This window comes from Microcebus murinus, chromosome 8, assembly GCF_040939455.1.
Source record: "Microcebus murinus isolate Inina chromosome 8, M.murinus_Inina_mat1.0, whole genome shotgun sequence".
NCBI lineage: Eukaryota > Metazoa > Chordata > Mammalia > Primates > Cheirogaleidae > Microcebus > Microcebus murinus.
The window spans coordinates 37994436-38020021 of NC_134111.1; the positions used below are offsets into that span (position 1 = coordinate 37994436).

Below are 25586 nucleotides of genomic sequence, written 5' to 3' on the forward strand. Positions count from 1 at the left end.
TGTGGTATGTTAATAGAATAGATTTGTACCCAGAAATATAAAAGAACAAGCTGCTCACACTTCTAACAACATGGTTGAATGTCAAAAACAGTATGCTAAGCAAAAGAAGTCAGACACAAAAAAAATTACATTTTGACATTTGAGTTTGAAGTAACTGTGTCAAATCCAAATGAATATATCCGAAAGCAGCTGGACATTAGGGCCTGGATTTTATTAATAGAGAAGTCTGGAACAAATATGCAGCTTTGGAAGTCATCAACCCTGTTAAAGATAAGAATAGATGAGATCACCAAGGAGGAGTGATTAGAAGCATTTAGGAGAGCCAAAGCCAGAATCCTGGGTAAATATTAGCATTTTAGGGATGCACAGAGAAAGGAAAATACATGAAGAACACAGAGAAAAAGGAGAGGTAGTGGGAGGAGAATCAGAAGAAAGTGATATTTCAGAAGCAAAGGAAAATAATTCTGGGCGAGGACATTTTGTTGCAAAGGCCCTAAAGGGACCAGGGAAGAAAAGGGTAAATATTCTTTGCACTAAACTACTGTAAAGTCATTAGGGAGCACACAGAAGGCAGTTTTCGAGAAAAAGTGAGAGCAAACATTCTGTTGCAGTGGGTTGAGAAGTGAATGGGCAGAGAGGAAATGGGGACAGAGAATATACCCTACGCCTACAAAAGTTTGCTTTGGAAGAGAAAGAAGAAATACAAAGTCTATATATTCTGAATGGCATCTTCCCTACGTTGTAAATTGTTGGTATTTCATAAACACTCACAGCAACTAGATTCTCAGCAAGATGTTTATAATATCACCCATGTATTTCTGATAAAGGAAAAGCAGACCTAAAGAAAAGTGCATTTTATGAGCTAGTTGTTGCATTATATAAAAGCAAAGATTCAGATTGTGGTATATGATTGAAATGTGTTTTGCAAATTCTTGCTTTTTCTCTGTGCAGAAAACCTAGGCTATATTTCCTCCCGGTTCCGGTTCACTTGTATCTTATATGATTGTGTCACCTTGTGTTTCTCCATTTAAAAATAAAAAGCAAACTCAGCAGTTTCTTTTTCTTAAACTGCTTCAGTAACCAGCAGTTGCCACATTAAAAGCTTTAGCTGCAAGACTATAAAAATAGTCTAATGCTCCCTAGCAAGTAACTACATTTGAGCCAATTCTCTTTTCAGGGACATAGCAAGGTCAAATCAAATAGCTAGGGAAGTATGGGCTATGAGGGAGAAGGGAAAGTCAGTTGACATTCAAAGGGCAAAAGTGCATTGTGCTTGGAATGTTTTGTGTAAATGTTAAACAGTGCCCACATTTAATCACCTGCTTCTTGTTTAGAAGGGTTCAAATGAACAATTTCAAGCACAATTGAGTAACACTCAAAAGAAAATCAAGTGTAATTTCCTAAGTTGCTGAAGCAAGGGTTCTTCTATGAAATTGCCATTAGTGTTTCTAAACCTGATTTGATTGTATTTGAAATTTAATGCACACAATTCAGGGGCACCTAGAAATCTCTTTGTGCAAAGATAGAATGACAAGGTAGACCTTTATTAATGATTGTTTCTTTCTGTGTCTGTGTGTATATTTTTAACTCCTTGGGTCGCATGTGATAAAACTAAATTATTAAAGATAAAATCTTTCTTTTTTTTCCCTATTGCTTGTGACAATATTTTGCTTTACTTTTAATACACATTAAAAAGAATGGGGAAAAGCACCATCTAAAGATACCTACATACATTACAGTAATTGTATAGCTCATCTTAAAATTCATCATCTGTCTGCTATCCTTAAATATCTATCAATTAGGGGAGAAAGGTATGGTGGAATCCTCGGATCACTTTGATAAATCTCTTAAGAAGGTAATTCTTTTATTGCCTTTATTAAATACCAACTCCATATGATCACTGCTGCTTTAAAACCTTCAGAGTCTCCTTCAGTGACAGGATCAAGTTTCAACACTGTGATCTGATCCTTACCCAAACCCTCCCGCCCAGCTCTGTGGGTTACTGCCAAGAGCATTCTTGCCTTTGCTTTGGACGGTTTTTTTCCTACTAGGGACTTCTTCCTTATATTCCACTCATACAAATCTTTCCCATTCTACAGGCCTCAAAACACCAAATTTTCTTTACTCTTCCAACTTAATTGATACTTGATTTCATTGTCTTCATTAACATATACTTGTACCCATGCTAGGCCTTAATAATTTTCTTCCTTATGACATCTCTTGTATTGCTATCTTCTAAGGTTAGATAGCTTTCCATGTGCATCTGTGCATCCCTTGTCTTCCTAAGTAGATTCTTTTCATAATGCAGAAGCTTATTGTTTTAACACTTACAATGACTGTTATGATACTATGTATTAATACTTAGTAGCAATGCTTGATAAAAACTTGTTGACTAATATTTGAAGGGAAAAGAATATTAACCTATTTTAATTATAAAAGTGATTATAATTATAATTTTGTTAGATATAGCATTAAAAACCCCAAAACTCTCCACAGGAAAATGTTTCTAATAAATAGACTTTAAAAAAAATTCAAATCAAAGTTTTAATAGCTCACTAATCTCAACATATGACTATTTCCTGTAAAAGTTACGGAGCATTTCTTGAAAATCTCACTTCCAGAACACTCCATAAAACAGCTTGGATTTAGTGATTCCCTAATCTCTAAGAATTTATCCTCATGAAAGAAAATTAACTATCTAATTTTAAGCTCATACTTTAGGTAAACTATTTCATCAATGTGAATATTCACCAAAGTTCGCACACATTAGTGTTTAAAAATTAAAATACTGAAATTGCAATACTACAAGTGAAGAAAGAAAAAGCTATGCTACTGTTGCTGAAACTAAAACAGTCATTTTATGTCATGCATAGGTTTCACAATGCACACTTATGTAAAATAAATATTTTACCTTTCTTTACAACTCCAAGAAGAAGCTAATGATGAAGCCACTGGAGAACTTGACTTAATGATTAAGAATGTTTGGCTTGTGAATCTGGTTAGTGCCAACTTAATACAAGGTAATCAGGGCACTTATTAACAAAACTGTCCCCCAAATGGAAAAAAATTATAAAGAAGCAAAAGAACTTAATCTATACCAAAAGTAAAACCAATACAGTGTTCTGCCTCTCTTAGGTAAGTCCTGGAAAACAACAACTCTATGGGGTTAGAAATATAAACCAAGAAACTCATTTTCTCGTAGTATTTAGCAATGAATTAGGCTAAATTATTCTTGATTGAGTTATAAACCCAATTTTAAGATTTATTACAGATATTAGGGTGAGAGGCAGTGTGTAATGAGTTTCATACAGTATTTTTCACTATCCAAAACATATTGCTCTTAACGTTTTAAAGCTGTATCTTCAAAAGTTAAGTGAAATGAGCCCTAATTCCAGTGCTCAACGATTTACTCATTATGACACAATAGACTATTATATGTAAGATACACTATAATGCCAATTAATCCTAAGTGCTATAAAGAAAAACAAAACAGGCTAAGTGGGTAGTAAATGACAAAGAGTGCTACTTTTGAAAGGCTGGCAAGAAAGGCTCATTTGGTATGATGGCATTCTAACAGAGAACTACATTATATATTAATTAATAGCTGAAGTACTAACATTCCTGGCAGAGAGAACAGCCAGGGCAAAGGCCCTGGGACAGGCATGTGTTTGGCAAGTTGAAGAAACAGCAAGAAGTCAGAGTCTGGAGAACAGCTGGAGATGGAAGGGGGGCATACTGGAAATCAAGGTAGAGAGATATTAGATTTCATATCCTGAAATGGCTATAGACATGTGCGTGTTTATGATTTTATTTTAAGGGAAATGGAAGCTATTTGAGGCTGGAGAGGAGGTCAATCAGTGGTCTTTAAATAAATGCTCAAATAAGTGCAACAAACAGTTGCCTAACTGGAAAAATAAAACAAAAACCATCATCCTAAGTAGTATACAGAGAAATGGCTATTGAAGAAATGTTTATTCCAGCTCTGAAATTTTAGAATTCTACAACTCCCTGGTAGGAAGGATGGAAGCAAAATTCCAGTGCTCATTGGAGCCAGGAATTAAGTTTCAACACCCTCCCAATACACTGCATATAAATATAAACATGATTTTAAAATAATAGAACATAATTGTATAGAAACCAAAATATGACACATCCTCTTTTATTTAAAATAGAGCTCTATATACATCACAAAAAACAAGTGCAAGAAGTGCTTCATTTATTGTCTTTGCCACTTTACAAAACAATACATTTTCAGAAAATGCATACATAAAAATATAACATTTAGGCAGATAAATATTTACATCTGAAGACAGATGAAAGTTATGCAATAATATTAAAAAGCTTTAAAATAAATAACTTTTATGACTTGCTGTTGGTAAAGTTAAACATTTTGGTATAAAGGCTATCACTGAGTTTTTACTAAATTCTAAAATACTATTATTTTTAAATAAAATAAGTTTTTATATATTACTATAAAATGCATATTTTCACAAACTAGAAATTAATGAAACATCTGAATATCATTCATTTCTCTTTGGAATTTGGAATTCTCTTCACCTTTCCACCATTAAAATGTAACTACTAAAATCTCCATCTGCATATTTTTGATACAATTTATTGTCCAATTCTCATTTTAAAGCCTAATTTACTTTTTCATATTCCTTATATACATTCATTTGGGCCTGACTGTTGAAAGGCAATATCTTTTTAACATACTTAAGAATATTAGCTAGCTTACAAAAAAGTCTTTACAACAGTGATTCTTTTCACAGTAGTTCAAGAGTTCAAGGCATGTTTTGCAATGTCAAAATGCAATGGTTTTGACATTTGTAATATGTTCTTAGGTATAAGAAGAGTCACGCTACCAAAAGAAAAGTATAATTAGTATTAGTACTTTGAAAGTCAATCCAAAATTCCTCTTTTGAGATGTGAATCTAATTTTCTGTTTTTAGGGCATTTTAAAACCTGAAACACAGATCAAGTTTGAATAATCTTCACCAGTCTAGGATCAGAAGAGTACACGAATTTGACACTAGTCATTGTGAAAACAAACTAGAATTTAATATTTTGCCTCAGATACTCTTACTTTGTATAAAGAGAAAAAAAGAGCTGGATCCTTAAAAATACTTCATTACTATTATTTGGTCTATGGGGGAAATGAAAATATTGGTAAATCTCGTTCTATTCTTGTATTTATTAGACATAATTTAGGCAAGTAATCCTCTCTTCACAAGCAAAGTCAATAAATAGCCTCATGCATGGAATGAAAACTCTATGGAGATATTCAAGTCAGGGTCCATGCGCTTTGTTGCAGATTGTCTGAGTTAAAAAAATTAAATCAACAAGATAAACATACAACCTCTCTCCTTTTGGAAATGCCAGGATGAAAAATCGAAACATTTTTTCTTCTAAGTTCTCTGTTCAATTTGCAGATGTCTAAAATTATTTTGAATTTTCCCTTTCTGATGATATATAAGCATGGCCATTACCTGAAGATATATAAGCGTATAAGGTGCTTTTCTGCAATATATAAAATTATGTCTGGGTTGAGGAGCCAAGTGCAGTTTGGATTTTGGCCCCGACCTGCTCTTCCCTGGGAGTATTTGTGTAGAGCACAACCTGCCCAACTGGATGTGGTGACAGTGGATATAAAGTTAATTTCCTAATGCATTCAGATTCATAGTGGCCCTGTTAACATTCAGATTTATGTAACTCATAGTAAAAATCTTGCAGTTGAAATTGTTAGGTCTGGAGAGAAAATTCTAAGATAACATGGACCAATGATCAGGAAATACAGTCACATCTGAAAATATTAAAATCTAAGATGAGATGGGGAGCATACTCTCCCAAATGTTATAGAGAAGTATCCTGACAGTTCTTAATAAAGGAATTTTAAAATGGGGATTATTACCTAATTTCAATATACTATTATATTCCAAACCGTATGACATATGGCTTAGTTTAAAAAGATGGCAAAAGTAAAACAAAGCAATGGTATGAAACAGTAAAAATAAATTTAGTGATTACATTATGGGACATATATTTTACATTGTCTTTCCGAGTCACTATCTCTCAAGTGGAAGCTACTATTAAAGCAAAAGTAGACATTCTTTATATGTTAGCTAAAAGCTAGGCTATAACTAGACAGCCAGTCTTTTTAAAGTTTAAAAGAAAGCCATCTCTGCCTTTACAAATATCCTTTTTATGATGTCAAGTGAAGAATTACTGGAGAAGTCATGAGGTGAGACCTCTTATACAAAGGTGGGGAAATTAAAGTCTCCTTAAGAAGTTCAATGTACAGCTGGGCGCGGTGGCTCACTCCTGTAATCCTAGCACTCTAGGAGGCCGAGGCGGGTGGATTGCTCGAGGTCAGGAATTCGAAACCAGCCTGAGCAAGAGCGAGACCCCATCTCTACTATAAAGAGAAAGAAATTAATTGGCCAACTAACATATATAGAAAAAATTAGCCGGGCATGGTGGCACATGCCTGTAGTCCCAGCTACTCAGGAGGCTGAGGCAGAAGGATCGCTTGAGCCCAGGAGTTTGAGGTTGCTGTGAGCTAGACTGACGCCACGGTACTCACTCCAGCCTGGGCAACAAAGTGAGGCTCTGTCTCAAAAAAAAAAGAAGTTTAATGTATAGTAATCTGGACAGGGCTAGCATATAACTAAGGAAAGACAGGAATTATAGAGTGATTTGGGATTGATGAAATCAGACAAACATATATTTTTAATGCAGTGAAAGAAGACGAAAGTTGAAGATAAACTAATAAGAAACTAAGAAAAAGAAAAAAAAAGTCAAATAATATGCCACTAGACAAAGTCCCAGGTTCAAATTATCTTTCACTCCCCATTCCAATGCATAAAGAGAAAGAGCAATCCTTACAGAAAGTGGGGAGGGTGTCACGAAGCTTCTCTAATCACTACTTACACTAAGAAATCCTATACTCTCACAGTTCATAAATTTTACTCGTCAATTTTATGAGCACTCCAATGGTTGCCTACCCAGTTTGACAACTATGTTGCACCTCTCTCTCTTAGCCTATTTAAATGTTTCTCACTGACCTCACCCTGAGTGAGCAAATGATTTTAGTAGAAATACAAAGAGATGTAGCATTTTTGTCATTGTCAAGTGACACATTAGTGTACATTCAAGGTAGGTTTAGATGCATGCTAATTGATTCTTTAGTTAGTACGAGTTGGGACATTGTCAAGTGATACATTAGTGTACATTCAAGGTAGGTTTAGATGCATGCTAATTGATTTTTTAGTTAGTACGAGTTGGGACTACGGGAGGGCACAGAGCCCGATGTCACCACTGGGTTGCTGTATCAGTTCTGCTACTACAGGGTAGCCATTTAATCTATGATCCGTGGTTTCTTCATCTATAAAATATTGGAATCAAGTTATGAAATGTCTTGGGTTCTTTCTAATTCCCAAATCTGATTTTTGTTTTTGGCTGTGACACATCTGAAATAATTTAGACCATGAAGGGATTCCCTTTCACTAGAAGGCTACAATCCAGAATGATTAAGTTAAGTAATAGTTTTTTTTTTTTTTAAATTAGATACTAATGATAGTTTTGGAAGACAGTGAGGGAATAGTAAAAAATAAAAAAGAAAGGTGAGAAAAACAATGAAACATAAAGAACGACTAGATAAAAAAAGAAAATCAGATATCTGAATATTTGCAGTAAAATGCTTTTTTTTTAAAAATGCCTGTATTATAAAAATTCTACTTAATATTAAAATTTTTATGAAAATTTTACACTCCAACCTACTTTTTTTGTTGTTTACAAGAAGCTCTCAAGATCAAAGGGATTACTGTTGTCATTAAAATAGTGAATAAAGTCCAGGTAGGCATTACCATATGGAGCTAGAACAAAGCATTGCCAAACACAGAAGTGGTATGTTTCACAAAAGAAAAGAGGTTTAGCATATCTTTGAAAGCCACAATGGCACCATTTTAAGATACTAATACTAAACATTTCTAAGTAGCTTATAATGTTGTATTTGTGAACTTATTTAAAGGAATGATTATTGAAGACATCAACTGCCAACTTTTATCCATTTGCTACTATTAATTTCCTGATGGAAAATAAAATCTCCACATTTTAAATAAATTTATTTAATCAAACACATTTTCATATTTATTTTAATCAATCAAAAACCATCCCCTAACAAGCAATTTTAAGTTGTTCACTCAAACTTTGCATATAATGTCAAAGGTCAGATCCCTGCTTTCAGCTTATTTGCTAAGGAGGTTCCCTGGTACTTTGGCTTAGACTCCAAGACAGCCCTGAGTTTTCTCTGCCCCAGTAACTCACATGGTGGCAAAATTTTAGGATAGTAGAAGTCGTTTTGTTTTGCTTTTGTTTGGTAATTCTACAATAGAACTATTAAAATAATAAGTTATTGTAGAACTTTGAACCTAATGAATCTATTGTAGATTTCATTTTTTAAATAAAAGCTGATTTTGAATTTTTCAGACACTTGCAACCAGGTTACTATTTTCATACAATCATGGAAATTTAAAATGCAAAGTTAATTGAAAGTATAAAGATGAAAAGCAAGTGCTATGCCTAAAATAGTGCACGACAGTCATGTTTCACTTAACTCTCAAGTCAGAACATAAATTAAGAATTCTAGATGTGACATGCCAAATATTTTAGACATAGAAGAAAGCATACAACAGAATCTGTACCAATTACAAACTTAAACGCATAACTTACAAGGCAACAAGTTCATGCTGAGATATTGACAACAAATAATGTTTCTCTTATTTTCAGAAAGTGATGCTGCATATAAATCCCATCTCTACTTCATACAGTACTGAAAATTCATAATAGCATTTTCCCCAGTCTTGCATTATGACCAAATGCCCAAATATCTGAAAGGAGCAAAGGACACTGATAGTTTGAGGCTAACCTAAGAAGAATACTTTTTGCTCACAACAGAATTTAAAAGAGTAAATATTGCACAATGGGACTCCATTAAAAACAAATAATATAAAACTTAACAGCATAGGTATATACAGTAAATCTGCCTTATGCTCTCAACTTTATCCTATTTTTATAAGTGAGCATTTTCTATGCATAATCCTATTGAGAGTTTAGGAAAAATTACAGCTTTTAACATTTCCTCATCATTTTTGTTGCTCTACCCCCTTTCTTAAAAAAAATGTATTTTGTAATTGAAATATAAGACTATTCAGTTAAGAGTTATAGTTAACCAACGCAAGAACAAAAAAATGTACCTCAAAATGTACAACCATACTGATTTCTCCAGAGTGAAAGTCGAACTGATAAAATGTGAAATTACATTTAGACATTCTTAGTAAACTATAAAACATAAGGAAAATGGAGATGTTAAAAATTCCTCTCTTAAAAATTCAGTAAGTATAAAGTGAATATGTATTTAAGAGAATAAAACAGAAAATATTATTTTTGTTTATTTGAGACTAGAGTACAACCATAGTAAATATTAAATAAATAATTTTATTTTCATATATGCAGAAACAATCTATGAGAAATCAAGGTAGCAAGCACAAGCAAGGTTACCCCTTTTTAAATAAGCTCTTTTAAAAAATCCCTTCAATAGGCACTTCTTAAAACTGATGATATATTTAGATTATCTCTAATATCCAAATAAAGATACTTTCTAAATGTGTTGCAGATTGAAAGTGATTTTCAACCTATTCTAGAAACCCACTGTCACACAGAACTCAAGACATCCCACTTTGTATTTTATCTGTCAATTTACTTCCTTCCCCCACACACTCACATCCCTGTTCCTATTCCCAAATTAGATTTTAAAATCCCTGAGGGCAGGACCTCTCTATTTTTTTATTCTCTCTTGCATCTAATATTGTGGCAAGCAAGATATGAAGTGCCCCGTGATTATTTAATAAATGGATGAATGCATGAATGAGAATGGAAGTATATGCAAAACCCCATAGCTGTCAGTATTTTTTTTTTTGCCTTCTTTATTTTCAACTTAGTCAAATGAAGATGGATTCAGTAACATATTTCCATAGTGAACTGAAATATAATCACTAAATTATGCTCTATGTGAAAATACATAGGTATATCCAGCAGAACACTGTTACTCAAGTTGCACTTTATAGAACACTTAAATGTGGGATCATAAAAATATTTCCCCTCCTCCTAATAAAAGGGTTCCATGATGATCAAATAATTTGAGAAATCCTGTTTTAGAAAATCAAGTAACATTTCTTTACTGTTAACATTTACTTTACTCCTCAATGTACATTATATGTTAATGTGCAGTATTACTTTCTAAGAAGCTATCAAAGAATACTTTTGGTCTTGGATCATCTCAGCAGGAGAATGTTCTAAGAAACAGAGTTTGGAAAAAAAATGTTTTAGAATAATAAAAGACACCATGTTAAATCTCTTTCACCAAAGCGGTATTATAAATTTGAAGGACATATTTAATGTCCCATTAAATATTCGTCACTCTGTCTCCACAGAAAGTAGAATGAAAGCAAAACCATCATGGGCATCTTTCTGCACCAACTTGCTCATTTTGAAAGGGTAGAGAAATATCTATTTACTGTTGCTGATACCCTCTGTAGGGTTTGGTTGTTACACTTCATTGAAGAGTTTTCATTTTCCTCAAAATATTTCCTTGCTTCCTGTTCCTTTTCTGTCCCTTTCTTTCTAAATGTGTATGTGCAAAAGTAATAGAGACCTCTGAATTACATCTTAAAGACGTCTTCAGATAATGGATAGTTATATCTGATTAATCTGTGCAGGTATTTAGAAAACATTAATATTCACTAACAAATGGGGTAACTGATATTTCTATGAGAAAAATGTCAATAGATATGAGTCTGAGATCCCATGCAGGTACATTGTGATTCTGCAAAATAACTCAATGTGACTTCTGAATGACTAAACTACAAATATCATAATAAAAGATGTTTTTTCATAGGGAGGAAAGAACTAAGGGAATTCAAGGGAAAGTAGGAGGCTAGCTAACTCTACAGTGTTGATTATCCTAAGATTTGGACCTAGTGCCAGCTCTGCCATTAGCTGCATGACTTTGGGACATTTCCCAGTGTCCCACAATATCAGGTGTCTCTTTTGTAAATAGGAGGAAGTTAAGGTTAGTGGTTTTCAAACTATCTGCCCAGGGACTGCTGTAGTAGTGAATTATGAAAGTAGGGGAACAGAGGGAAGTGGACCAAGCAAGTAGGACTCTGACCTCACATCTTCTACTGAGCAGCTCCACTTCTACATGTTTTATATATTAGAATTTAGAGCAACTTTTATTTTTAAAAAAGGTCCTGCTAATTTAAAAAGGGAAAACCATAGATTGCATGACCTAAAGTTCTGTTTTCATATAACATGCTCTAGTTCACATTCATGAACATGTTCTCATCTCAGAAAAAAAGAAGGCTTTTACATTTTTTTATTCATTCATGTGCTCTTGGTTCAAGTAAAATAAAACCTTAATGACTTTATTATTTTTACACAGCTTATTTTACACTTTCATAATATCATTCTTTCTTACTAAATAAAAAGATGAGTTAACGTGTTGCTTTTCAAAATAAAATTAAACACAACACGGAGACGGGATGAAGTCAACTCCTGCTCATGCTTAACTTTAGAGTTATCTTTTCATGCTGCCTACGGGCACTTAAATACTGTACTGCATTATCTTTGAGGTAGAACAACAACAACAAAAAAAGGCAAAACATTCACATAAAGAGGGAAATGGGAGAGAAAGCTGTGAGAGATTTCTTTTTAACACAATCATCATCATCAGGCTTTGCAGTCTTCTTTGACACAAAGTTGAGAAATAGTCTTCTTAACACGAAGGGCAGTTAGGCGGGCTGCCCCGTTGGCATACCAACACTCACGCATTACTCTCCCCATGATGCGGAGTGCCTTTAAGAGAGAGAAAAATATCAAAGACTTTAGCTACTCACATAAAACAGAGCGAAAAAGAAGCAAAACCCACAAACCCAGGAATTGGTACTAAGATTAAAAATATATATATATATGTGTGTGTGTATATATATATATATGATCTTGTTATGTAGCCCAGGCTGGAGTGCAGTGGCTATTCATATGCATGATCATAGCATATTTCACAAAAGACATGAAGGGACATAGGAAGGGTTGGAAATTACCTGTATCTTCATTTGGGTGATGAGTACACGTAGGTAGACACATGAAAAAAACTTTATCAAACTGTTTACTAAGACTTGTGCATTTACCATATGTAAATTTACCACAATAAATATAGTAATCCCAGTATAAATTTCAAAAATTCTGAATTAAAAAAATTAGCACAAATGAACTGGCAAAGAAATAAGATAAATACTCAGAGGAGAAAACAATGAGATAGAAAATCACTGAAGCAGGTGGCTTCTGTGGTGACATCTGTTTGATCTCATGGTCTAGAACTTCAGAATTGATGGAACACATTTAAAAGACAGGAAATACAGCCAAAAACACACAGAAAAGTGTCAGAACAAGATACCTGAAAAGCCCTGAATTTAAGGATGAATTTGTTCCAGAAAGAAAACTTAAAAGAGATTAATTGCCTATGTTTTGGCTCTTGACAAAGAAAAATAAATTGAGCCCATACCTTTAAATACTGCAATAAATCTGAGTTCATAATGAAAATCCACAAACACGTAAGAAAACAAGGTACCATAGCAAGAGTCAATTGAAACAATAAACAGTAGAATCAGAACCCTAAAAACATTAGATGCTAGAATTAGATGATATAAAATAAGTATATAAAATATAATTTTAAAAGAACATGAAAATTCAAAGTATGAGTAAAAAGAGCATTTTAAAAATAAAAAAGTAGCAATAAAATGTCTTGGTATGAAAAATGTAACAGTTAAAATGAGGAAGTCAATGGATGAATTAAATGATGGCAGATCAGACACATCTGAAGACAATTAAAGAACTGAAAGATAAATCTGGGAGATATAGCGTTAAGACATAAATATGGAAAATACGTGTGATTAAAAGACAAGTTAAGTAGAATGAAAGATCTAAAATGCATCTGATGAGCTCTCCAATAATGGGTAATAGAGACAATGAGAAGAGGAACTATTTGAAGAAATGTTTCAGAATTTTCCAAAACCGAGGCAAGTCACAAATTATTAGAATTATGAAGTCCAAAAATTCCAAGCAAGATTAACCAAGAGGCATCTACATGAAGTACATCAGAGAGAAATTTTAGGATGCTAAAATCTTGGAAAAGTTCATAAAGTAATCATAAAGAGAAGGTAAATTAACTAAAAAGAAACAAAATTATGATTATTTTATGACTTCTCAATATCAATAATGGAAGCTAGATGACAATGGAATGATAACTTTAAGGTGTTTAGAAATAATAAGTGGTAACCTAACTTTGTGTGCCTAGACAAACTGTTCAAAACTAAAGACAAAGTACAGACATTTTCAGACACCCTAAAGCTAACAGAACTTACAACCTCACTAAAAAAAAAGAAAAGAAAAGAAAAGGAAAAAAACACTTTTAAACAATGTAAATCAAGAAGTCAGAAAATAATCTGAGAAGGAAGCTCTGAGAGGCAAGAAGAAATGTTGACCAAAGAATTTGATTATCGTGAATAAGTATAAATAAACAATGATGGTACAAAATCAGGCCAATATCTAATAACAATACATGGGATTATTATAAAATAAAACATAAGAAATAAGTAAATTACTGAATAAAAATTGCTTTATCTCAGTAATATACAAAATTGATCACATATAAAATGACTATGCTGAGTCTATTCTAGAAATGTATGATTGGTTTAACAGTGGAAATCTATAAATGCGATTTATTGCATTAAAAGACTAGAGCAGACATGTCATATCATCACCTTACAGAGAGTAGGCTTTTAATAAAACCAAAGTCTGCTTTTATTTAACTTAAGTTTTTGCCCCCAAAAAACTATAGCAGATATATCATACTCAAAGGTAAAACATAAAAAGTTTTAAGGAATAAAACAAGGATACCCACTATCACTACTTTTGTGCAGCATTATACTAGAAGGCCTAAAAACTGCTATAAGAAAGAAAGAAAAGGCACCCAGAACTCTCATCATTTGGAAACATGATTATCTATGTGGACATCTTAAAAGAATCTCTAGATTTATACGCTAAAGAAACTTTTCCACACATATATTTATATACCAAAATTGTTTTAAAAAATTAACTAAAAAGCACACATATGATAAGCAACAGAGTGGATAAGGAATTGCACAATATCCATACAATGGAATACTACATAGTAATGAAAATGGACAGATTATAGCTCCATATATATAATGGAGAGTGAAAAATGTTGAAAAGACTATGGTAAGTTTCGATCATAGAAGTTTCACAAATATGCAGAAGTAAACATTTTTTCAGAATATATATATATATATCCTGAAATACATAGAGGTTAATTAAGTATGAAATGACTGATTTCCTTAAGTACTAAGTTTGACAGTTGATATCTCTGACATTTCACATTGACACTTCTTGTTTGATTTTTATCGTGAAGGTACATTCTCAGTCTTTCAAAGCACATTTTGGCTTGTGTTTATCTTTCAAATATTTTTTGGAGCAATTTTTGTGAAACCATGGATAAGTAAAAAATTCATGTTATTTTCAAATATGAGTTCCATCATGGAACCAATGCAGCATAGACAGCTTGAAATATCCACGAAGTGTTTGAGAAGGACGTGCCTAATGAACGCACAGTACGTTGATAGTTTGAGAAGTTCTGTTCTGGTGATTTTAATCTTGAAAACGTGCCACGTGGGTGACCTGAGACAAAGGTGAATAATGATGAGCTGAAAGCTGTAGGGGAAGCGAATCCATCTCAACCTACGCGTGAATTAGCAGCAAGGTTTGATGTTACTATTCCAACAATATTGGACCATTTGAAACAATGGTCAAGGTAAAGAAGATAGATAGATGAGTTCTGCATGAATTAAACAAGCATCAGAAAAGAAATCGTCTTGAAGCTTGCCTTTCTTTGCTGTCATGACATAAAGGTGAACCATTTCTACATCGTATGGTTATGTATGATGACAAATTGATTCTTTTTGACAATTGCAAATGTTTGGCACAATGGTTGGATAAAGATGAAGTGCTGAAACACAGTCCAAAACCAAACATTCATCAAAAAAAGCTGATGGTGTCTGTTTGGTGGTTGGTCCAGCGCTGGTATTATTTTTATACTATTTTTATACTATTTTACTATTTTATACTATTTTACTATTTTATACTATTATACTATTTTATACTATTATTTACTACAGCTTCATAAAACCTGGTCAATCGATTACAAGGAATGTCTACTGCAACCAGTTGGATCAAATGATGAGGATGCTTGCAATTAAGCAGCCAAGATTGGTCAATAGAGACAGGCCAACCCTCTTGCAAGACAGCACTCAACCACATGTAGCACAAATAATGCTGCTCAAACTATAGAAGCTGTACTTGGAAACTCTCTGTCATCCACGATATTCTCCAGACCTTGAAACAACTGACTACCACTTCTTGCAGGCTTTGGACCACTTCTTGCAAAGAAAAATATTCAATTCTCAATAAGCTGTGGAAAATGCCTTTTGCAATTTCATTGCCATTTACTCTCCAGGCTTCTTCACTGCTGGCATAAACAAGCTACTGCTAAGATGGCAAAACTGTGTTGATAGTTTAGGTACATACTTTGATTAATCATACTGCTTCTTGTTTGAGATATAATAAACTACACTTTTGATTCATAATGAGACATTTCATATTTAATGACTATATATGTGCATATATAGAGTAAAATTCTAAAAAAAGCAAAGCAATAATAAAATAATTATAGTAGTAATCTCTCAGAGGCGTAAAGAATCTTCAAAGGTACTGGAAATGTTCTGTATTTCAAACTTGGTAGTGGATTTACTGTTTTTTATTTTATTATATTTTAAACTTTAAACAGATTTATAGTCTTTCATGTGCATAAAGTTATCAATATTAAAAATTTTAACTTAATTTCAATTAGGTTATAAATTCCTCAAAATCTGCTTTCAAATAAGAATGTAGGTAAGATATCTACACAAAACATAGAAATACCAAGACTCTACTCTTGCCTTAAACAGAAAAAGAGTTGAGAAACATGAAGGAGAAAAGATAAGGCAAAAAGACAATTACATGAAATAATCCCTATAACAAGGCCAAGATAAAAGATGTCACCTAAAAGAGACCTCATTTGTTACATTTAAATATGGCAGCAATAACTGGAAAGGGGGCGATTAAAACATCAGAACAGTTACAGAACTAGCTAGATGGCTTGCAGTCTTTCCCCCACCTTCCCTTCTTTTTCCTTGAGGTAACTGGAAAAATATCTATCTTCATAGAAGGCACAACGAGCACCGCAGTAACCATGTATCGTGTGTCTACTGTGGTATGGATAAAATATTGGGTTGCGGAAGATGACAAGACAAATAACAACGGTCTCTGCCATGAGGGAGCTTTTCTGACGAGGGAGAGTAAGTTCAAACTTGTGCAGGTTAGGGATTAGGAATACTTTACTGAATATAAGGATGACGGGAATTGTAATATTGAGTGTGGCAGAGACATTAATTACCCCCTGAGTGTGCCTGTGTTCCCCAGAGTTCCCAGCCCCCTGCAGTTCAGTGGGACCACGTGGCAGGTTCTGGTATGAGCCAAGAGTGGAAGTGGTGTGGCCACACGGTGCTGAAGCAGTAAAGAGCCAGTTGTATGATCCTCCACCTTCTCTCTTCTCCTGACCCAGAGACCCGGAAACCACGTGTTGAGATGGTGGCATCCAAGGATCAAAGTCACCCGGATTACTGACTCACCATAGTGAGAACAGATGCCGTGGAGAGTTGCCTAACCTGTAGAGGACTTTGTATAAGCAAGACATAAAGTCTTGCTGTATAAAGTAACTGAGATCACAGGATCTATTACTGTCAAATAACCTAGCACTATGCATACATACTGCTGAAGGGAATAAAAACCCATCTGTAGACTTATAAAAAGACATATACCTAATTATACGGAATGAATTGGATGCCTACATTAAGAAAGAAAACTATATAATCTCTGAAAATCCTCCCTGATACTCACCTCAAAAATGCAATAAGAAAAATATATATAAGAACATAGCCTTACTTCACAGCTTTGCCACTGGTTTGGGATACTTGGTCGGAACTTCTGGTCACAAACAACCTTCCTCATTTCCTCTATTGAGGGATCTGAAGGCACCATGTCATAATAAGGCAACTGATACTCCTCAACAATTCCTGTAAGAAATATGCATAATAAAGTTCCCAGTGTAAATAATGAACAAAGATGTCTATTTCAAAATAATACCAATTACATCTTCTAGGCACAAGTGAAACCCCAGAGAGCTGAAAAGTCAGTTTTATTAAAATGATGTAACACTATAAAACCAAGTATATGAGTTTAAAGCACTGAGTTGAATAGTTATATAAAGTTATAAACATTTATATTATGAAAATGGTCACAATTATATAAATGGTATGATATTTATGTAATATATAATTATATGAATTCTAAAATATATATTATATAAAATTTATGTAATTTTATAGCCACATAGAATAAAATGTATATTTTTTCTATTATGAAAATTACATACATTTTTATTTGATTAAAATGCCATTTATGCAATTTAAAAGTAGTGCCTGATTTCTCCTAATTGTAAAATGTACAGCACAACCTCATTGCTTTGAAAATAAAGTATGTATATTTTTTCTTCAAAATAAAACAACTTTTCTCTCTTTGAAAAATTTTAGGTAATTTTTTAAAAGCTGCATTTCTTACATTTATATTTTAGAAATACTGTAGCTGAGAATGTTCTTGAGAAGCAGATGAAGGTAGTCAAAGATGGACAGTTCAACATGTAGGTTAATACTTAAAGAGCCGCAAGTATAAAGACGAGAATGACCTTAATTATCAAAATATTACTTGAATTACAAGAAATTCCTCACAAAATTTTTTTATTAACTACAGCCCTTTAAAAATATTTAAGACATGCCATAATATTAAAAAAATAACTATAAATCATGTTAACTAAATTACTATTTTTACAGTTGGAGAAAATTTAAGGACAAAAAAAATCTTAATACGAATATGAAATTTTTACAAAAAAATAAGAATTGTACTAAGGCCTTTATTTTAATAAAGGTCTTAATAACTAATTATTCTTCAAAACCACTGACTAAAGAAGGTACCATATTATTTCTATTTTACAGACAAGGAAACTGAGGCACAGAATTTGCTCAAAAATACACAGTTAGTAAGTGGCAGATCTGGAATTCAAACCCAGGCTCAGGGATTCTAGTGTACCACTGTACTTCTATTGCTTCTAGGAATAGTTTCAGATTCCTGAAAGTTTTCCCATGTCATCTATGAATAAAATAGTATATTTTCTTATTCAAATATAATTTAACCTTACAAGCTTTTTATAAAATTTACATGTTTTTTTAAAAACAGGATTAATGTAGTACAAAATGACATCAACACAAAATGCAAGATTTTTTAATATAAAATATTTTAACATAATAATGTTTAATAGTAAAAATTATTAATGTTTAATAATGACAGCTCTTTAATTGAATGTTTACTATGAGCAGGCTCTAAAAGCTTCCTATGAATTAATTCATTAAATCCTCATTCATTAAGCCCGGGGGGTCAGTTTTATTATTATCTTTATTTCACAGATGAAAAAAGTGAGAATAAGTAACTGGCTTAAAATCTAACATTCAAGGAGTTGCTAAACTAAGGCTTAGTTCTAACTCTACCTTGCTTGAAGGTGAAAACTCTAAACCAATTTCTACAGCATGGGGTTTTTTTCTCCACTGATATAACAATTTCATCAGACTGCATTTTTAGGGTTTCATCCTCTCAAATTATTAAGTTCTAAACTTCTGGGAGTAGTAGAGGCAGGAAGTTTGTCTTGCTCATCTCTCCCCATCTCCTTCTCCTCCCACCTTCATATCACAGTAGAGAAAAGACAGACAAGAAAAGCCTAAGAAACAGAACATTTCAAGTCCCTGGGCCTTGGCAAGTCATTTAACTTCACTGGGATAAAAAGTAGGGATAATGGCTAATTGCTTACAAATTTGAGTAAGATAATTTTCAAGCGTTTTGCCAAATATTAGCATGGAAGTCAGAATTACCAGAAGAGCTGTCACCCCTATCTAAGCAGTAATCACAATATAAAATCTCCATTGTGTGCGGGATGTCCCACTTTTGCCACTGGAAAGATAACACTAAAAGGTATTCTCTTAAATATTTAGAAATGATTCAATATGGTGCTTAGTAAAAAAAAAAAAAAAAAAATAGAAAATCACATCCTGAGTCCGGAGTACCAAGGAAAGACAGGCCCAAAGAATATTTTCAAAATCTTACCTCCAACTGAACACCTACGGGCTATTTCCCAGTAGACCAGACCAACAGAATAGATGTCAGCTCGTTTGAAGGAGTCAAAGATATTCACATTCATTGTGTCATCAAGTATTTCAGGAGCCATATACCTTCAAAAACATGTACATTTCAGATTCTGTGTATGACTGCATAGCAGCTCAGTAAAACACAGCCTTAATAAATCCTGATGTAAAATATACATTAAGATAGCTTATATCAATCGTAAAGGTAGATCTGATGCACTATGATGGAATAGAATTAAATAATACAGTTATTGATTCAAATAATTAAAAGACATTTTAAATAGAACTCGAGGTCATTTCACTCAGTGTTAAAGCAGGTGTGTCAGGAGCTGCCACAGTACTTAGAAAGTACAAGTTGGAGGGAAATTCAATGAGCAAAGCACTCAGTAAGAGAGATGGAACTCAGTTTCCACCAGTACTTTGTTACCATGGGAAGCTCCTTGAGGGCAGAGTGTGTTTTATTCCCTATGGTGGCCCAAGTCTCTTGCAGGGCTTGGCTGTATTCCATAGAATGAACAACTATATTATACATTGGCTCCAAGAAAATTATAGCCTTTTTTGATCTGGACTAATCAGAAGAAATCTCCAGTCCGTGGAACCTGACTGAGCCTATCTGTTCTAGGGAGACTCTGGAGATTTCCTAGAATTGAAGTGAGGACGTGACATCTTCCCAAGCTTTTTTTAAAATTTATTTTACTTATTTTTTTTTCAGCATATTATGGGGGTACAAATGTTAAGGTTATGTATATTGCCCATACCCCTCTCCCCTCTCGAGTCAGAGCTTCAAGCCTTCCCAAGCTTTTTAAAAAGTGTTAGATCATCTTAAGAAATCCAGCACCTAAAGGTTCCTTGAAGGCCCCTGGTGTGGGGCAGATGAGCAAGTTAAGGTTTTCTTTTTATGAGGAAAGGAAGAAAAGTCCCCTAGGGCTGCCCAGTCTGAATAAACTGCCTTGAAGTGTTCCTGGGGCCTCTGTAAGGTCTCCTAGGGAGCCGAGCAAGGGACTCACAGACACAGTCCTGGAATCTCAAACACAGCTTGGAGGCTAGCTCTACCAGCTTAGAAATTCTCTACTCTCAAAGGCCTTTAATAGCTCCAGGAAAATATTTTGTCTGTTCCTGATTTCACGGTCAAGAACTCTGGAATTATGCTAAAGTAACATAGGCCTAAAACTCCAATAAAAGGAATTAGAGTAGGCTGGCCATATGGCCACAGGATGGCCATAATATGAAAAACACCAGAAATCCCATTACTAATAGGCCTGTCCTGACACACGTGTGTTATGCCCTGTTTTTATCATGCTTATTCTTAACCTTCAGAGTGTCTGTTCTTGGGAAGTGGGAATTGTATCCAAACTCATATTATCTGTGTACATATCGATTTGGGAGACTTAAGGATAAGTACAACTATAGGTAATACATAAATTGTTATGTAATATCTTTAAATATTAGGGGAATACAATAGCATGTGTCTTTATTATATAGAGACCCCAAATGATCTATTCTAATATATTGTTTTCGTATCTGCTGCTTAGGACTTGTACATGTAGAACTAGCCCTGAGTTTTAGTTCATTTATGAGATATAAAGGCTTTGGGGGAACTATACGCTGCTGACAGTTTTTTCTTATCCATAGGGAATGCATCCTCAGAATGTGGCACTAAAAGTAAGACCAACACCATCCCTTCCGTCATTCCTCTCCATGGGACTTGCACCTAAATGGCTGCTGTCCATATGGCCCCAAATGCCAGCTCTGTTTGCTTTATAACCATTGTTCCCACTGACTTCTCAGTGACCTGGAGAAGATATCTTGCTTTCTTGGGCCTAATAATTTCCCATTTGGTCCAGAACTGTTCCCCTTCCCCCACACCCCGGGCATTCCTGTTTATTGGGCAATCATAAGTCTTAGTTTGCTACCAAAGTCATCTTACCTCTTGGTTCCCACTTTAGGATTCTGAGGTATGTCAATAGTGTTCAGTATTGAATCGTGCTTCACAGCCAACCCCAAATCTGCTATGGCACAAGTTTCACATTTTTTCACTAAAATATTCTTTGATTTTATATCTCGATGAGCAATAGCAGGTTTGCCTATGAAACATAAAAAGATCGTACTCATTTCTTTCCTTACTGAAGACTGAGTCTTTCTAAGAGAAAGCATTTTGAAGACTTAGGTCAAAATTAGCTAATCTGTTTTCTTCATAACTCTGTCACTATCTCAATTATCTTGTTTATTCATGTATGTTTAATCACCTACCTCTCCCAACTGAACTGTAAGCTGAAGGAGGGCAGTGCCTCTGTCTTGTTCCTCACCGAGCCTCTAATGCTTAGAACACTAGGTGACATTTAGTTCCCACCAATAAATATTTTTAATAGGTGTGGAAAAAATTAGCATTGCTATGTCCATACAAGAACATGGGAAATACTCTCTTACGAAACAAGTCTCAAAACTTCAACTACCCTAGACACGCAGTTCTGAAATACGGCCCCCAAATCCCTGTGGGTCCTTGAGACTTTTCCAACTACTTATCTGTCCAAAGCCACTTTTTCTTCACATATTTCAACCAAAACAACATACAGGACAGATTGAATGAAGAACATGTATGAAAATCCAGACATTAAACCAGACACTGAAGAGATTTGCAACAATGTCAAACAAAGCCATTATTTTCACTATATTGGTTTTGGCATTTAAAAAAGATGCAATGCTTTAAAGCTATGTTATTTATGTTAACACTTAATTGATTATTATTTAAGTAAACTAATAAATATTTTTTAAATATCTCAATTTTAACTTCTAATATGGTAAATAGTAATAGATATAACCCACATACACAAAAACTTTTGGGGTCTTCAATAATTTTTAAGAATGCAAAGAGATCATGAGTACAAATCTAACCACCACCTCCCTGTCTAGACTAACGACTCTAGAGCCAACTCTACTACCACAATAAATAGAAAGTGCAGTGGGTGTTATTTGGCCTGAAAATAAATGATATACAAATATTTTTTCAAAATCCCATTACCCTTTCCAATTATTTTTTAATTATCCAAGGTAAATATTTAAATTATTGGTATTCTTTGAATATAGACCATTTGCCACAAAAACAAGATCTCCCAGTATATATGCTAAATTGCAAAGATAGAACCACTGGGAAATAAAATATTTAAAATGTTATTATGCATAATATACAAAATGGTGAGTATATAGATAAGAGTTGGCTATATAATGCCAAAACCTTCAACTTTATAAAGTATCTTAGTGTTTCTTTACATTTCATAATTATTTATAATAAACTAAAATACAGCCAAACACTAAAATACAACTAAGTGTTTCTATCCTCAGTCAAAGAGAAAAAATATTAAAAGGATATACATACCTTGTGTACCAAGAATCTCCATATGAAGGTGAGCTAGACCACTAGCTATTGAAAGTGCCAGTTTGACCATTCCAGCCACGGTCACTATATTTCTATTCAAATAGTCATATAAGGAGCCCTGTTCATGATATTCTGACACAAGCCAAAGTTGAGTCCAAGTTCCATTATCTGACAGGAAAACATAATTTTGTTGGTATAAATATATATTGAGAAAGAAGCCAAAAACTTTTAACACATGTCAGTGTTTAAAGTTAATCTGTATTGCTAACAAAGCAAAGTTTCAGTGGAAATGCTTATAGTCAGGTTAATAAAGGAAAAATTCTGAATGAATTCCTAAAGATGTTGATATCTTAGAACCTGTTATACGTATCCACCATGGAAATAGGAAGTTGTGAGGCTGTGATTCTAACTGAACGACTCCTTTGTTATTCCCTTTATATCAATACCTGCTGGCAACAGCAACCACATTACAGGAGAAACTACTGAGAGATGCACTTAGGCTCAGTGTTGTGTTATAAATTACTCTGAACCTTTAAGAAAGATTGTACCAAGAAAGATCACAAACACAACAAATTTACACAAAGTATCATTACTATCATAAAAGCTCTGACATTCTAAATATACTCATGTTATTTGTCTTTCAAAATATTAAATTCTTTTTCTTCAAAAGCTTATAGTAAGAGGCAAACACAATTACTAGGAACCTGTGGCCTCAAGGCCACGTGTGGCCCTCCAGATGCCCAAGTGTGTCCTCTCAACTGAATCCAAACGTCACAGAACAAATCCCTTTATTATAAGGATTTGTTCTGTGAAATTGGATTCAGTCAAAAGGCCGCACTCAAGCATCCAGAAGGCCACATGTGGCGCCAAGGCTGCAGTCCCCTTCCCTGCTAGACATTTTCAAATAATTTACCTCATTTGGCCAAAAGCGAATCCAGCTTATAAAAGACTTTTGGCAGAAGAGAAATTAGCCTAAAACTTCTGTAGGTAGGTATTAGACTCCCCAGAGTCTAACTTTTAGCTTTCGGAATAAAACGTCTACAATGACCCTGGGAGGTCCTGACCAGTTCTGACATTCAGGGAAAGGATCTATACGGAACATTTACTAAGAACCTCTCCTGCTAGGTGCTGAATGTACAAGGGCTCTTTGTCATCCAAATATTTAATTTCCATATCCGGGTAGTGATAAAATTCCCTAGCAATGCAAAAGTCAACATGACATAATAAAGTTCATTAATGAACTGACCACATATAAAACTAACCCTCCTCACACCTCTCCCCCTGGCTGACACCAGTGGCTGTCCTTGCCCTCTCACATCAATGTCTTTGTCAGACCATTGACAAAGAAATAGGACTAAAAAGTCAAACTGTAAATGTTGCAAAAGATAAAGGAAGTCACGAAAAGTGACATTAGAGACCATTTGGAATCATGCAAACAACCATAGATAAGTAAGGATATGGCAGAGGTAGACCAGTCAAACTGAAGAAGAGAAAAGCAGAGATAAACTCTCTTGTGTATATTGCTTTATAATCTGATAAACATCATGATTAAATTAGCCCCATCAAGATGATCCATGTAGTCATTATTTCTCTTACAGCACTGCTGATTAATCTAATCAGTAGGTAGTTCAGCTTCAGATTAGGAGGGAAAAGAAAATGTTCTTAACAGCTGAATGAGAAGTGTCCCATTTTCAATAGCTTGAATATGCTTCAAAGTATATGTAATTATGAATCTGGAAAGAACCTTTGTTTTTTTTTTTTTTTTTTTTTTTTTTGAGACAGAGTCTCACTTGTTGCCCAGGCTGGAGTGAGTGCCGTGGCGTCAGCCTAGCTCACAGCAACCTCAGACTCCTGGGCTCAAGCGATCTTCCTGCCTCAGCCTCCCGAGTAGCTGGGACTACAGGCATGCGCCACCATGCCTGGCTAATTTTTTCTATATATATTAGTTGGCCAATTAATTTCTTTCTATTTATAGTAGAGACGAGGTCTCGCTCCTGCTCAGGCTGGTTTCGAACTCCTGACCTTGAGCAATCCGCCCGTCTCAGCCTCCCAGAGAGCTAGGATTACAGGCGTGAGCCACCGCGCCCGGCAGAACCTTTGTTTTAGCTCACCTTGCTTTTACTCAGTTTCTCGTTAGCAAATCAAAATGACAAAACATCAATAGATATAATTATGGCCAAAACGTATAATACATGCTAAGCCTCTCTTGTTCATCTAAACTATAACAAATACTTTTATGATCAAGTTTATATTTAGATCAAAATAACCACAGATTTTTAATTTTCATAGTCAGTGATAAATCCCTGACATCCATAGATAATCTGTTTTAACCTATTTTGAGATAGAGTTTACAACTTTGACTCCACCAAAGCTCTTCATAAGTATTACTGACTAGAGTTAAAATTTAAAAATTGACTGGATCAAGTTTTCCTCACTTTTGTTCCTCATTTCTCTTTCTTAGGGACAATAAATAACAGCTAAGTGACTAAACACCTTGCAAAAAAGAAGAAGGAGAACATAGGCAATCCATAAATTTTATATATAGCCTCTGATTATACAAGCATAAATAACAATATTTTATAAGTACTTATTTTAAATACCAGAAAGTAGATGCTCTGTCTTGCTCCATGAAACTCAAAAAGTAACACTGTTTGGCATTATTAATGTTAAGCACCAAGATATAAATCATGCTTAAAGCAACATTAGTAGAAAAATTTCACTAAAGTTGTCTTGCTTGT

At 34.1% G+C, this 25586-nt stretch overlaps 1 protein-coding gene across 1 annotated transcript in view; it reads right to left on the bottom strand.

Annotated features, from left to right (window-relative positions):
• Nucleotides 1-4154: 4154 nt before the first annotated feature.
• Nucleotides 4155-25586, bottom strand: part of ACVR1C (activin A receptor type 1C) — an 84066-nt gene continuing 62634 nt past the window's right edge. The window contains exons 5-9 of the mRNA XM_012745284.3: nucleotides 22849-23016; nucleotides 21403-21559; nucleotides 19438-19562; nucleotides 17173-17303; nucleotides 4155-11913 (exon numbers count right to left, since the gene is read on the bottom strand). Coding sequence (XP_012600738.3) covers nucleotides 11788-11913; nucleotides 17173-17303; nucleotides 19438-19562; nucleotides 21403-21559; nucleotides 22849-23016 — 707 coding nt within the window. The 3' untranslated portion in view covers nucleotides 4155-11787. The remainder of the gene's footprint in view (nucleotides 11914-17172; nucleotides 17304-19437; nucleotides 19563-21402; nucleotides 21560-22848; nucleotides 23017-25586) is intronic.